Source organism: Salmo salar, chromosome 21, assembly GCF_965601325.2.
Source record: "Salmo salar chromosome 21, fSalSal1, whole genome shotgun sequence".
In the NCBI taxonomy this organism is placed as follows: Eukaryota; Metazoa; Chordata; class Actinopteri; order Salmoniformes; family Salmonidae; genus Salmo; species Salmo salar.
The window spans coordinates 58,597,501-58,612,399 of NC_138311.1; the positions used below are offsets into that span (position 1 = coordinate 58,597,501).

Below are 14,899 nucleotides of genomic sequence, written 5' to 3' on the forward strand. Positions count from 1 at the left end.
TTTTCTCTGTTTACTTAGCTATCATACTCTGCTTCCACCTGGCATTCCACTGATTTCAAACTCAGTCCTCCAGGAAGTGGAAAACATTAGTAACACGTGTGCAGTTCTTTGTGATATCTTTCGAAATAGTCCGGTTTATAAAGGATTACTTACACATACTGAGCAGCTCATGTTATAGACAGAAGCGCGCTGCATGGCAAACCAATCAGAACTCATCTCTCGGCATGTCCAGCCCATTCATTATCTCAGCCAATCATGGGCTAGCGGGAAGGTTCCTGTCTTTTTCAGTGGCTAAACCAACTAGGCTCGTAATTTAACACTTGTAAGTCTTATTTACAGATGGCGTACACGTTTGTTATTAAGGCACATGAAGATTCACATATGCCAAAAGGCATTTCTGCAAAAAATAGCATTTTGAAATGCCTTTCCTGTAAAATAGTGACATGCGACATATGGCTAGTTTCCTGAAACAAGTCGTATATGGAGAGTCTGGTGTGTTGGATTTGCCCTAAACATAACGCTTTTGTATTCAGGGCATAAAGTTAATTTCTTTGCCACATTATTTGCAGTATTACTTTGGTGCCTTATTGCAAACCAGATGCATGTTTTGTCATTTAGGTTAGTATTGTGGAGTAACTACAATGTTGTTGATCCATTCTCAGTTTTCTCCTGTCACAGACATTAAACTCTGTGAACTGTTTTAAAGTCACCATTGTCCTCACGGTGAAAATCCCTGAGCGGTTTCCTTCCTCTCCTTCAACTGAGTTAGGAAGGACGCCTGTATCTTTGTAGTGACTGGGTGTGTTGATACATCATCCAAAGTGTAATTAATAACTTCACCGTGCTCAAAGGGATATTCAAGGTCTGCTTTTTATTTTTACCCATCTACCAATAGGTGCCCTTCTTTGTGAGGCATTGGAAAACATCCCTGGTCTTTGTGGTTGAATATGTGTTTGAAATTCACTGCTCGACTGAGGGACCTTCCAGATAATTGTATGTGTGGGGTACAGAGATGAGGTAGTCATTCATAAATCATGTTAAACACTGTTATTGCACACAGAGTGAGTCCATTACACTCATGATGTACTCCTGAACTTGCCAAAACAAAAGGGTTGAATACTTACTTATTGACTTAAGACATTTAGGCTTAATTTGTTTTATTAATTTGTAAACATTTCTAAAAACATAATTCCACCATGACGTTATGGGGTATATTGTGCGTAAGCCAGTGATGACAAATGTCAATTTAAATCAATTTTAAATTCAGGCTATAATATAACAGAAATGTGGATAACCTCAAAGGGGTTTTGAATACTTTAAAGGTTCTGTAAGTCTTCATGTCCTCGTTGTTGTCTGTCTGTGTTTTTGTCTCCAGGTCTGGGTACCATGGGGCGTGGCATCGTTGTGGCACTGGCTCTGACGGGCATCTCTGTGGTTGCCGTGGAGACCCAAGAGAAGCAGCTGGCAGAGGCCAGTCGGGTGGTTCCGGCGATGCTGCAGAGAGAGGCGGGGCGACGACGCTTGGCCACACCCCCAGGGGTTATCTCCTTCAGCTCCAACTTGCAGGACGTTAGTGAGGTAGAACAAGTGTTATTTCTGGATTATATCGTGTATTGTAATTATAGCATGTATTGTAATTATAGCATGTATTGTAATTATATAATTTATTGTAATTATATAATTTATTGTAATTATATCATGTATTGTAATTATATCATATTGTAATTATATCATGTTGTAATTATATCATGTATTGTAATTATATCATGTATTGTAATTATAGCATGTATTGTAATTATAGCATTTATTGTAATTATATCATGTATTGTAATTATAGCATGTATTGTAATTATAGCATGTATTGTAATTATAGCATGTATTGTAATTATAGCATGTGTTGTAATTATATCGTATTGTAATTATATCATGTATTGTAATTATATCATGTATTGTAATTATAGCATGTATTGTAATTATAGCATGTGTTGTAATTATAGCATGTGTTGTAATTATAGCATGTGTTGTAATTATATCGTATTGTAATTATATCATATTGTAATTATAGCATGTATTGTAATTATAGCATGTATTGTAATTATAGCATGTATTGTAATTTATAGCATGTATTGTAATTATAGCATGTATTATAATTATATAATTTATTGTAATTATAGCATGTATTGTAATTATAGCATGTATTGTAATTATAGCATGTATTGTAATTATAGCATGTATTGTAATTATAGCATGTGTTGTAATTATAGCATGTGTTGTAATTATATGGTATTGTAATTATATCGTATTGTAATTATATCATATTGTAATTATATCATGTATTGTAATTATATCATATTGTAATTATATCATGTATTGTAATTATAGCATGTATTGTAATTATAGCATGTATTGTAATTATAGCATGTGTTGTAATTATAGCATGTGTTGTAATTATAGCATGTGTTGTAATTATATCGTATTGTAATTATAGCATGTATTGTAATTATAGCATGTATTGTAATTATAGCATGTATTGTAATTTATAGCATGTATTGTAATTATAGCATGTATTGTAATTATATAATTTATTGTAATTATATCATGTATTGTAATTATATCATGTATTGTAATTATAGCATGTATTGTAATTATATAATTTATTGTAATTATAGCATGTATTGTAATTATAGCATGTATTGTAATTATAGCATGTATTGTAATTATAGCAGGTATTGTAATTATAGCAGGTATTGTAATTATAGCAGGTATTGTAATTATAGCATGAATTGTAATTATAGCATGAATTGTAATTATATCAGGTATTGTAATTATAGCATGTATTGTAATTATAGCATGTATTGTAATTTATAGCATGTATTGTAATTTATAGCATGTATTGTAATTATAGCATGTATGTGTAATTATAGCAGGTATTGTAATTATAGCATGTATTGTAATTATATCATGTATTTTAAGGTACCACAATAGTATATTGTGTTATTCTAGACGCATGTACTGTCTGTATATGTTAAAATATAAAACTCAATCAATCATTCAGGTGGAATTGGTGATCGAGGCAGTGTTCGAGGACATGTCGCTGAAGCTGCAGGTGTTTAAGCATCTGAGCTCGGTATGTAGACCTGGGACCCTGCTCTGCTCCAACACCTCTGGCCTGGACATCGACCAGCTGGCTGCCGTCACACAGAGCCCTGGCCTGGTGGTGGGGATGCACTTCTTTGCTCCGGCCCACGTCATGAAGCTGCTGGAGGTGGTGTATAGTCCGCGGTCATCCCCGGAGGCAGTCGCCACGGCAATGCAGCTGGGCAAGAGGATGGGGAAAGTCGGCGTCGCCGTGGGCAACTGTCCGGGTTTTGTGGGTAACCGGATGTTGAAGCCGTACCTGGAACAGGCCAACTTCCTGTTGGAGGAAGGAGCCACGCCCCGGCAGGTGGACGAGGCGCTGGAAGAGTTTGGATTCCCCATGGGCGTTTTCCGGATGTCTGACCTATCAGGGCTGGATGTGGGCTGGAGGATCAGGAAGGAGGCGGGGCTTACAGGGCCAGGGGTGGAGTCAACCAGGACACGCCAGGGACGACGGTACAGCCCGCTACCTGACCAGATGTGCGAGGCGGGCCGGCTGGGCCAGAAGACGGGGAAGGGCTGGTACCAGTATGACGGGCCTGGTGGCAGGGTGGCGCGGTCTGACCCCTGGGTACACATCTTCCTGGAGACCTACAGGTAAATCTGTAATGATTTTAAATCTGTTTATCTGTATAACTGCTGATGTAAAAAGGGCTTTATAAAATGAATTGTGACGAATGGATGGACGGATATATATTTACATGTTAGTGATTTAGCAGACGCTGTTCTCCAGAGAGACTAACATGAGCCTTTAGGGTTAAGTTGCTCAAGGGCACATCAACAAATGTTTTTTTCACCTAGTCAGCTCAGGGATTCGAACCGGCGACCTTTCGGTTACTGGCCGAACGATCTTAATTGTTAGGCTACCCGCCGGGTTGGTTGGGATGGGTGGTTGGGTGGATGGGTGGGTGGTTGGTATGGATGGATGGGTGGTTGGTTGGTATGGATGGGTGGTTGGTTGGTATGGATGGGTGGTTGGTTGGTATGGGTGGGTGGTTGGTATGGATGGGTGGATGGGTGGGTGGTTGGTATGGATGGATGGGTGGTTGGTATGGATGGATGGGTGGTTGGGTGGATGGGTGGGTGGTTGGTATGGATGGATGGGTGGTTGGTATGGATGGGTGGATGGGTGGTTGGGTGGATGGGTGGGTGGTTGGTATGGATGGATGGGTGGTTGGTTGGTATGGATGGGTGGGTGGTTGGTATGGATGGGTGGGTGTGTGGTTGGTATGGATGGGGTGGTTGGTATGGATGGGATGGGTGGTATGGATGGGTGGTATAGATGGGTGGATGGGTGGTTGGTATGGATGGGTGTGGTTGGTTGGTATGGATGGATGGGTGGTTGGTATGGATGGATGGGTGGTTGGTATGGATGGGTGGGTGGTTGGTATGGATGGGTGTGGTTGGTTGGTATGGATGGATGGGTGGTTGGTATGGATGGATGGATGGGTGGTTGGTATGGATGGGTGGGTGGTTGGTATGGATGGGTGTGGTTGGTATGGATGGATGGATGGGTGGTTGGTATGGATGGATGGATGGGTGGTTGGTATGGATGGATGGGTGGGTGGTTGGTATGGATGGGTGTGGTTGGTTGGTATGGATGGATGGGTGGTTGGTATGGATGGATGGGTGGTTGGTATGGATGGATGGGTGGGTGGGTGGTTGGTATGGATGGGTGGGTGTGTGGTTGGTATGGATGGGTGGTATGGATGGGTGGTTGGTATGGATGGGATGGGTGGTGTGGATGGGTGGTTGGTATGGATGGGTGGTTGGTATGGATGGATGGGTGGTTGGTATGGATGGATGGGTGGTTGGTATGGGTGGATGGGTGGTTGGTGTGGATGGGTGGGTGGTTGGTGTGGATGGGTGGTTGGTATGGGTGGGTGGGTGGGTGGGTGGGTGTGGTTGGTTGGTATGGATGGATGGGTGGTTGGTTGGTATGGATGGATGGGTGGTTGGTATGGATGGGTGGTTGGTATGGGTGGTTGGTATGGGTGGATGGGTGTGGTTGGTATGGATGGATGGGTGGTTGGTATGGATGGGAGTTGGTATGGGTGGATGGGTGGTTGGTATGGATGGGTGTGGTTGGTATGGATGGGTGGTTGGTATGGATGGGTGGGTGTGTGGTTGGTATGGGTGGTTGGTATGGGTGGGTGGGTGGTTGGTATGGATGGGTGGGTGGTTGGTATGGGTGGTTGGTATGGGTGGGTGGGTGGGTGGTTGGTATGGAAGGGTGGGTGGTTGGTATGGATGGGTGGATGGGTGGTTGGTATGGATGGGTGTGGTTGGTATGGATGGATGGGTGGTTGGTATGGATGGGGTGGTATGGATGGGTGGATGGGTGGTTGGTATGGATGGGTGGTTGGTATGGGTGGTTGGTGTGGATGGGTGGTTGGTTGGATGGATGGGTGGTTGGTTGGTATGGATGGGTGGTTGGTATGGATGGATGGGTGGGTGGGTGGGTGGTTGGTATGGATGGATGGGTGGTTGGTGTGGTATGGATGGGGTGGTTGGTATGGTGGTGGATGGGGTGGTTGGTATGGATGGGTGGGTGGTGGTGGTATGGATGGATGGGGTGGTTGGTATGGATGGGGTGGTTGGTATGGATGGGTGGATGGGTGGTTGGTATGGATGGATGGTGGGTGGATGGGGTGGTTGGTATGGATGGGTGGTTGGTTGGTATGGAGTGGGTGGTTGGTTGGTATGGATGGGTGGTTGGTATGGATGGGTGGGTGGTTGGTATGGGTGGGTGGGTGGTTGGTATGGATGGGGGTGGTTGGTATGGGTGGGTGGTTGGTATGGATGGGTGGTTGGTATAGATGGGTGGTTGGTATGGATGGATGGATGGGTGGTTGGTTGGTATGAATGGATTGTCCGTCAATCAGTCAATTAATCAGTCAATCGATTACAGGGCGGAGCACGGCCTGGTGGCCCGGAGCATCACCCTGGAGGAGATCCTAGAACGTTGTCTCTACGCTCTGATCAATGAAGGCTTCAACATCCTGCAGGATGCCGTAGCCGCCGGGCCGGAAGACATCGACGCTATCTATGTGTTTGGGTATGGCTGGCCCCGGCACCGCGGGGGACCCATGTTCCATGCAGACCAGGTGGGATTGGGCAGGATCCTGCAGAGGCTGAACCAACACAGCCACCCTGACGTGCCCCATCTGAAGCCCAGCACGCTGCTGCGGAGGTTGGTCGCAGCGGGAAGTCCTCCGGTCCAGAAATGGAGAGAGTTCATCAATAAAGAAAGAGTACACAGTCAACTCTGAGATGGCCAAGTCACACCTGTCAATGCAACCCTGTGATTTAAATAATATATATATATAGTCTCACATTAGAGATATGCCTGTGGATTTATAGGGTATCAGTGCCTTCAATTGTCTTAGGAAATGTGAGCTACTGTAATAAATACATTCCCTATCGTACATTTTCTCATGCTTTCAAAATGATACCCGATGACACGTTTATGGAGGGTTGGTTTTGTATTACGTTTAATTGAGGTAAGTTGGCTTTAATATTTGACTAGATTTTAGCTGAACAGAGAATTGGTTATTCAAATAACAGTTTCCTCTGTCAAGTCATTCTCACTCATAACTTAATAGTGTTTTCCACATGTCAGTGTGGGGGGGTTAACCTTTTGGCTGTTGGCATTTCATTCACCCTCCTGTCAAAATGAATTAACCAGATATTATTCTGCCTTTTACCCGGGGTGGAGAGAGGTCCTGATGCAAACCGAATCTGCAACCAGGCCTTTGTCTCTTAGCCGTGTACAACCAGCCTGATCGCTGGCTCAATTCAATCAAAACACGCTTTTTTTTCCCAATGGTCAAAGTAACTCACAGACTGGTCTTAGGCACTGTATTAAAAACCCTACTACTACTACTAGCAGGGCGACCCACCCCACTCCCCCCCCCCCCCCCCCCCCAACAGGTATGCTTTCATTCTTTCAGAATTAGAAGTGTGTGGGCATAGGATGAATATTGTAAATGAAGACATTGCTATGGCGGGTTTAAATGAATCCCAGCCATCATTTCTACTTCTGATTTGTTGTTTTTAGGTAGATTGTTTCCACAGGTTATGAAAACCAGATGTTAAGGGAATGGACGTTATGAATACATGCTTATTTGCCATTCCAAATGTAGACATACGGCGCATTCGGAAAGTATTCAGACCCCTTGACTTTTCACACATTTTGTAACGTCACACCCTTATTCTAAAAATAATTCAATTAAAAATCTGACGAAGCAAAAACTGGTTTTTAGAAATGTTTGCAAATTTATGAATAAAAAACACAAGTATTAACACCCTTTGCTATGCGACTCGAAATGGATCATCCTTGAAATGTTTCTACAACTTGATTGGAGTCCATCTGTGGTAAATTCATTTGATTGGACATGATTTGGAAAGGCACACACCTGTCTATATAAGGTCCCACAGTTGACAGTGCATGTCAGAGCATAAACCAAGCCATGAGGTCGAAGGAATTGTCCAGAGATCCAAGACAGGATTGTGTCGAGGCACAGATCTGGGGAAGGGTACCAAAACATTTCTGCAGCATTGAAGGTCCCCAAGAACACAGTGGCCTCCATCATTCTTAAATGGAAGAAGTTTGGAACCACCAAGACTCTTCATAGAGCTGGCCGCCCGGCCAAACTGAGCAATCGGGGGAGAAGGGCCTTGGTCAGGGAGGTGACCAAGAACCCGATGGTCACTCTGACAGAGCTCCAGAGATCCTGTGTGGAGATGGGAGAACTTTCCATAAGGACAACCATCTCTGCAGCACTCCACCAATCAGGCCTTTATGGTAGAGTGGCCAGACGGAAGCCACTCCTCAGTAAAAGGCACATGACAGCCAGCTTGGAGTTTGCCAAAAGACACATTGAAAAACAAGATTTTCTGGTCTGATGAAACCAAGATTGAACTCTTTGGCCCGAATGCCAAGTGTCACATCTGGAGGAAACCTGGCACCATCTCTACAGTGAAGCATGGTGGTGGCAGCATCATGCTGTGGGGATGTTTTTCAACGGCAAGGGCTGGGAGACTAGTCAGGATCTAGGGAAAGATGAACGGAGCAAAAGACAGAGAGAGATCCTTGATGAAAACCTGCTCCAGAGCTCTCAGGACCTCAGACTGGGGCGAAGGTTCACTTTCCAACAGGACAACGGCACACAGCCTAGACAACGCAGGAGTGGCTCCGGGATAAGTCTCTGAATGTCCTTTTTTATTTAACTAGCCAAGTCAAATAAGAATTTGTTCTTAACTACAATGACTGCCTACCAAGCCCTAACCCGGACAACGCTGGCTACCGCTGTTCCATAAGGTGTTTTCTGTTTTTTTAAATCTAATTTTACTGCTTGCATCAATTACTTGATGTGGAATAGAGTTCCATGTAGTCATGGCTCTATGTAGTACTGTGCTCCTCCCATAGTCTGTTCTGGACTTGGGGACTGTGAAGAGACCTCTGGTGGCATGTCTTGTGGGGTATGGATGGGTGTCTGAGCTGTGTGCCAGTAGTTTAGACAGACCTCTGGTGGCATGTCTTGTGGGGTATGGATGGGTGTCTGAGCAGTGTGCCAGTAGTTTAGACAGACCTCTGGGGGCATGTCTTGTGGGGTATGGATGGGTGTCTGAGCAGTGTGCCAGTAGTTTAGACAGACCTCTGGTGGCATGTCTTGTGGGGTATGTATGGGTGTCTGAGCTGTGTGCCAGTAGTTTAGACAGACAGCTCAGTGCATTCAACATGTCAATACCTCTCATAAATAAAAGTAGTGATGAAGTCAATCTGTCCTCCACTTTGAGCCAGGAGAGATTGACATGCATATTATTAATATTAGCTCTCTGTGTCCATCCAAGGGCCAGCCGTGCTGCCCTGTTCTGAGCCAGTTGCAATTTTCCTAAGTCCCTCTTTGTGGCACCTGACCACATGACTGAACAGTAGTCCAGGTGCGACAAAACTAGAGCCTGTAGGACCTGCCTTGTTGATAGTGTTGTTAAGAAGGTAGAAACTAGGGCCTGTAGGACCTGCCTTGTTGATAGTGTTGTTAAGAAGGTAGAAACTAGGGCCTGTAGGACCTGCCTTGTTGATAGTGCTGTTAAGAAGGTAGAAACTAGGGCCTGTAGGACCTGCCTTGTTGATAGTGTTGTTAAGAAGGTAGAAACTAGGGCCTGTAGGACCTGCCTTGTTGATAGTGTTGTTAAGAAGGTAGAAACTAGGGCCTGTAGGACCTGCCTTGTTGATAGTGTTGTTAAGAAGGTAGAAACTAGGGCCTGTAGGACCTGCCTTGTTGATAGTGTTGTTAAGAAGGTAGAAACTAGGGCCTGTAGGACCTGCCTTGTTGATAGTGTTGTTAAGAAGGTAGAAACTAGGGCCTGAAGGACCTGCCTTGTTGATAGTGTTGTTAAGAAGGTAGAAACTAGGGCCTGTAGGACCTGCCTTGTTGATAGTGTTGTTAAGAAGGTAGAGCAGCGCCTCATTATAGACAGACTTCTCCCCATCTTCGCTACTGTTGTATCAATCCTATAATGGCGCCAGAGGAGATGTCTTCCTAACCAATTGTGCTATTGTGTGTGTTTTTTTTCGCGTTATTTGTAGCTTATTTTGTACATAATGTTTCTGCCACCGTCTCTTATGACCAAAAAGAGCTTCTAGATATCAAGACAGCGATTACTCACCTCGAACTGGACAAAGATTCTTTGTAAGAATCTGACGCCTCTACCATCAGTCCTATTAGCCAACGTGCAATCATAAGATAAACTGTATGAGCTCCGATCAAGACTATCCTACCAACGGGACATTATTAATAACTATAATATCTTCCGTTTCACTGAGTCGTGGCTGAACGACAACATGGATAACATACAGCTGGCTGGGTTTTCGCTGCATCGGCAAGATAGAACAGCTGCCTCCGGTAAGACAAGGGGTGGCGGTCTGTGTCTATTTGTCAATAACATCTGGTGCACCAAATCTAATATTAACAAAGTCTCAAGGTTTTCTCACCTGAGGTAGAGTATCTCATGATTAAGCTGTAGACCACACTATTTACCAAGACAGTTTAACTCTAGACACAGAAAAGGTAGGAAAAATAGGGAGGGTACGGACAACAGAGGACGAACAGCAGAGGGGCTAATAATCTTTGGAGCGGAGGGGGAAAGGTCTCGGTCTTCTGGGGGGTGTAGCCGCGGCACTATAGCGGCGTGCCAGCGTCTCAGGCTTGACCATCTTGGTCGGTGCTGCGGAAGTGAAGTGGCCTGGGCCTTACTGAACCCCTCCCGAAGGTCCTGGTACTCTGCGGGGCTGGCTGAGAGGTCCGGGGAAATTTCCAAGCCAGTAGGAAGACGTTCTGGGGCAGGCAGAGCTGACTTCAGGCAATGAGTGTGGCAGGATGGGCTCCAGCCCACGACGGCACCAGTAGCCCAGTCGATGAGAGGGATTGTGTCGCTGGAGCCAGGAGAATCCCAATACCACAGGAATCTGAGGAGACTTGATGAGCAGGAATTGAATAGTCTCGCTGTGATTCCATTACAGCCGCAGGTTGATGGGAGTGGTAATTGGTAATATGAGTGACCCGGCCTAAGGCGCCCGTCCAGTGCTCTAACCTCCATGGGTGTGGAGAGGGGCTGTTCAGCTCGGATGCCAGGGTAGCATCCAATAAACTCTCATCGGCCCCAGAGTCAATGAGGACCCAGAGAGATTCAGACTGGCTACCCCACAGAAGAGTGGCAGGAACAAGGGAAGCGGTGAGCCTGATCTCTTAAAAGGACACACAATGACCAAGAGTCCCGCAATACACAGACAACTGTGTTGATCCTGTATGGCCGTTCCTCTGGTGATAGCCCAGCTCTACCTAGTTGCATAGGCTCGGGAAGTGGCGACTCAGCCGACTTTCGGGCAGGTCTGGAGGCCTCGGGTTCTCTCGGCAACGGGATCGTCAGGGACTTCCGGGATGACTCGGAGGCAAGGTGGAATCTCTGGACATGGAAGCGAAGTCGAATTTCCTCTCCCTCCGTCGTCCATTGATACAGATGGTCAAAGTGATTACGGAATCGAGATCCGTAGGTAACCCCGAGCAGGAAGTTCGTCCTTGACCTCCTCCGAGACGGTGTGCAGGAACATATCGAACAGTGCTTCTGTGGGCCGAGGATGATCTTGTAAACTGCTGATGAAGAAGTGGATGTTTTCCTGGTGAATGGGCTCCACGGTGAGGGTGAGGGGTTGGGTGATGGTTCCGGATCCCAGAGACCGAGAGTCGAGACCTTGAACCGGAAAAGGTGAGGAGAGCGGGGTAGGTAGTAATATCGAGAGAGGGGACAAGGGTCTGATTCATAAAGTTCCCCGCTGTACCGGAATCCACTAAAGCTGTAGACAGGGCATGAGGGACAGTCAGCCAGAGTGATGGGTATTAAAAAGAGTCTAACAGGAAGAGCAGTAGATTAATACTCACTCCTGGTCCAGGGGATGTAACATCACGTGACCGTCCCTCTGCTCTAGTGGATCCTGGATTCTGAAGTAATAGACAACGCTGGTATTTGTGCCCTCCCTGGTCACAGTACAGACAGAGCCCCAGCTGTATCCGTCTGCGTTCTGCCGCGGGAAGGCGTGTGACCCCCTACCTCCATGGGTTCAGGCTCTGATCCCGAACACTCGCTGAAGGAGGGAGAGAAGCATTGAAGATGCCGATGCTCTCAGAGGAGGTTATCCAGACGGATGGCCATCGCAATGCGTCCAGGGTGACGTGGTCATCTCGGCAGGCCAGTTCCATCTGGATCTCCTCGCGCAGACCTCTTCTAAATGCTGAACGCCGGATCATTCCATCCACTGGAAGCTGCTACTGTCCGGAAGGTAAGAGTATACTCAGCAGCTGTCTGGTTCCCACCAGATGCTCACCTCCCTCTCTGCCCTCCACGAGACGATTGAAAATATATTTAAACAGAGCCATGAACCCCTCCTCTCCCCCAGATGGCTTTAGCCCATTCCAATGCCCACCCAGTCAGTCAGCAAAGAAATAACCATGGCAACCGTAGACCTCTCGGTGGTGGGAGATCCCATCTGACGTGCGAAATATAGGGAGCCACTTAACGGAGGAAGCAATGGCATTTGGACGGTGTCCCGTCATGTTTCTCCTGGGAGGGATAGACGGGCGTCGCTGACCTGAGCAGGTTGCTGAATGGGCTGGTGTGATGACTCATTGGGTAGAATGGCTCTCCTCTGCTGTCGAGACGTTGTAGACTGCGGAGAACATCGGCCGTCCCCAGTTGAGTCAGCTGATCATCGTGTCGACGAAAAAGGTCACCTTGTTCATCCTGTCCGGTTGTCCAGCTGCTTCCATATTTTGAGTTGTTATTCTGGGCGGTGAGTCGGAAACAGGTGCAGGTGAAACGTTTTAATAAAACAACACTAACATAACGTAGACCGCCGATACACAAGAACAGCTGGTAAGTGAACATGGGAGAGCGACATATAAAGGGGAGGAAATGATGAAGGTAATGGAGTCCAGGTGTGAGTCACAATGAATCATAATGATTCACAGGTACGCGTAATGATGAGTGCCAGGTGTGCGTAATGATGAATCCCAGGACCGGTGGTTACTACTCTGGCGACGTCGTACGCCGGTACCTCCCCTCCCCCGATATATAAATAACACAGTCGGTTAGAGCACGTAAAACGTGGGCCATCCTTTCCGGCGCCATTCATTGTGATCAAATTGCTAACTTGCTAGTAACAGATAATATTAATATACTGACTATCTCTGAAAACTCACTTAGATAATACCTTTGATGATACAGTGGTAGCAATACATGATTTCAACATCTTCAGAAGAGACAAGCCAATGGTGGAGGTGTTGCCCTGTATGTTCAGAGTCATATTACTGTAAAGATTAGAGAGGATCTCATGTTAAATACTGTTGAAGTAATATGGCTACATCTGCCTCACCTATTTTATTTCACCTTTATTTAACCAGGTAGGCTAGTTGAGAACAAGTCCTTTATTTAACCAGGTTAGGCTAGTTGAGAACAAGTCCTTTATTTAACCAGGTAGGCCAGTTGAGAACAAGTCCTTTATTTAACCAGGTAGGCTAGTTGAGAACAAGTCCTTTATTTAACCAGGTAGGCTAGTTGAGAACAAGTCCTTTATTTAACCAGGTAGGCTAGTTGAGAACAAGTCCTTTATTTAACCAGGTAGGCCAGTTGAGAACAAGTCCTTTATTTAACCAGGTAGGCTAGTTGAGAACAAGTCCTTTATTTAACCAGGTAGGCTAGTTGAGAACAAGTCCTTTATTTGACCAGGTAGGCTAGTTGAGAACAAGTCCTTTATTTAACCAGGTAGGCCAGTTGAGAACAAGTCCTTTATTTAACCAGGTAGGCTAGTTGAGAACAAGTCCTTTATTTAACCAGGTAGGCTGGTTGAGAACAAGTCCTTTATTTAACCAGGTAGGCCGGTTGAGAACAAGTCCTTTATTTAACCAGGTAGGCCAGTTGAGAACAAGTCCTTTATTTAACCAGGTAGGCCAGTTGAGAACAAGTCCTTTATTTAACCAGGTAGGCCAGTTGAGAACAAGTCCTTTATTTAACCAGGTAGGCCAGTTGAGAACAAGTCCTTTATTTAACCAGGTAGGCCAGTTGAGAACAAGTCCTTTATTTAACCAGGTAGGCCAGTTGAGAACAAGTCCTTTATTTAACCAGGTAGGCCAGTTGAGAACAAGTCCTTTATTTAACCAGGTAGGCCAGTTGAGAACAAGTCCTTTATTTAACCAGGTAGGCCAGTTGAGAACAAGTCCTTTATTTAACCAGGTAGGCCAGTTGAGAACAAGTCCTTTATTTAACCAGGTAGGCCAGTTGAGAACAAGTCCTTTATTTAACCAGGTAGGCCAGTTGAGAACAAGTCCTTTATTTAACCAGGTAGGCCAGTTGAGAACAAGTCCTTTATTTAACCAGGTAGGCCAGTTGAGAACAAGTCCTTTATTTAACCAGGTAGGCCAGTTGAGAACAAGTCCTTTATTTAACCAGGTAGGCCAGTTGAGAACAAGTCCTTTATTTAACCAGGTAGGCTAGTTGAGAACAAGTCCTTTATTTAACCAGGTAGGCCAGTTGAGAACAAGTCCTTTATTTAACCAGGTAGGCCAGTTGAGAACAAGTCCTTTATTTAACCAGGTAGGCCAGTTGAGAACAAGTCCTTTATTTAACCAGGTAGGCTAGTTGAGAACAAGTCCTTTATTTAACCAGGTAGGCCAGTTGAGAACAAGTCCTTTATTTAACCAGGTAGGCCAGTTGAGAACAAGTCCTTTATTTAACCAGGTAGGCCAGTTGAGAACAAGTCCTTTATTTAACCAGGTAGGCCAGTTGAGAACAAGTCCTTTATTTAACCAGGTAGGCCAGTTGAGAACAAGTCCTTTATTTAACCAGGTAGGCTAGTTGAGGACAAGTTCTCATTTGCAACTGCGACCTGGCCAAGATAAAGCAAAACAGTTCGACACATACAACAACACAGAGTTACACATGGAATAAACAAACATACAATCAATAATACAGTAGAAAATCTATATACAGCATGTGCAAATGAGGTAGGATAAGGGAGGTAAGGCAATAAATATTCTATGGTGGCGAAGTAATTACCATATAGCAATTAAACACTGGAATGGTAGAATGCGCAGAAGATGAATGTGCAAGTAGAGATACTGGGGTGCAAAGGAGCAACAAAATAAAAAACAGTAGTTGGATGGGCTATTTACAGGTGCAGTGATCTGTGAGCTGCTCTGACAGC

The 14,899-nt window shown here is 45.3% G+C and overlaps 1 protein-coding gene across 4 annotated transcripts in view; it reads left to right on the forward strand.

Moving 5' to 3' along the window:
• The window catches only part of ehhadh (enoyl-CoA, hydratase/3-hydroxyacyl CoA dehydrogenase), a 27,152-nt gene extending 20,586 nt beyond the window's left edge, over positions 1-6,566 (forward strand). For all 4 annotated transcript variants that reach the window (XM_082966863.1, XM_082966862.1, NM_001140304.1 and 1 more), the window contains 3 exon segments: positions 1,376-1,578; positions 3,056-3,735; positions 6,050-6,566. In XM_082966863.1, the coding sequence (XP_082822989.1) occupies positions 1,376-1,578; positions 3,056-3,735; positions 6,050-6,410 (1,244 nt within the window). In that variant the 3' untranslated portion in view covers positions 6,411-6,566.
• Positions 6,567-14,899: the final 8,333 nt, after the last annotated feature.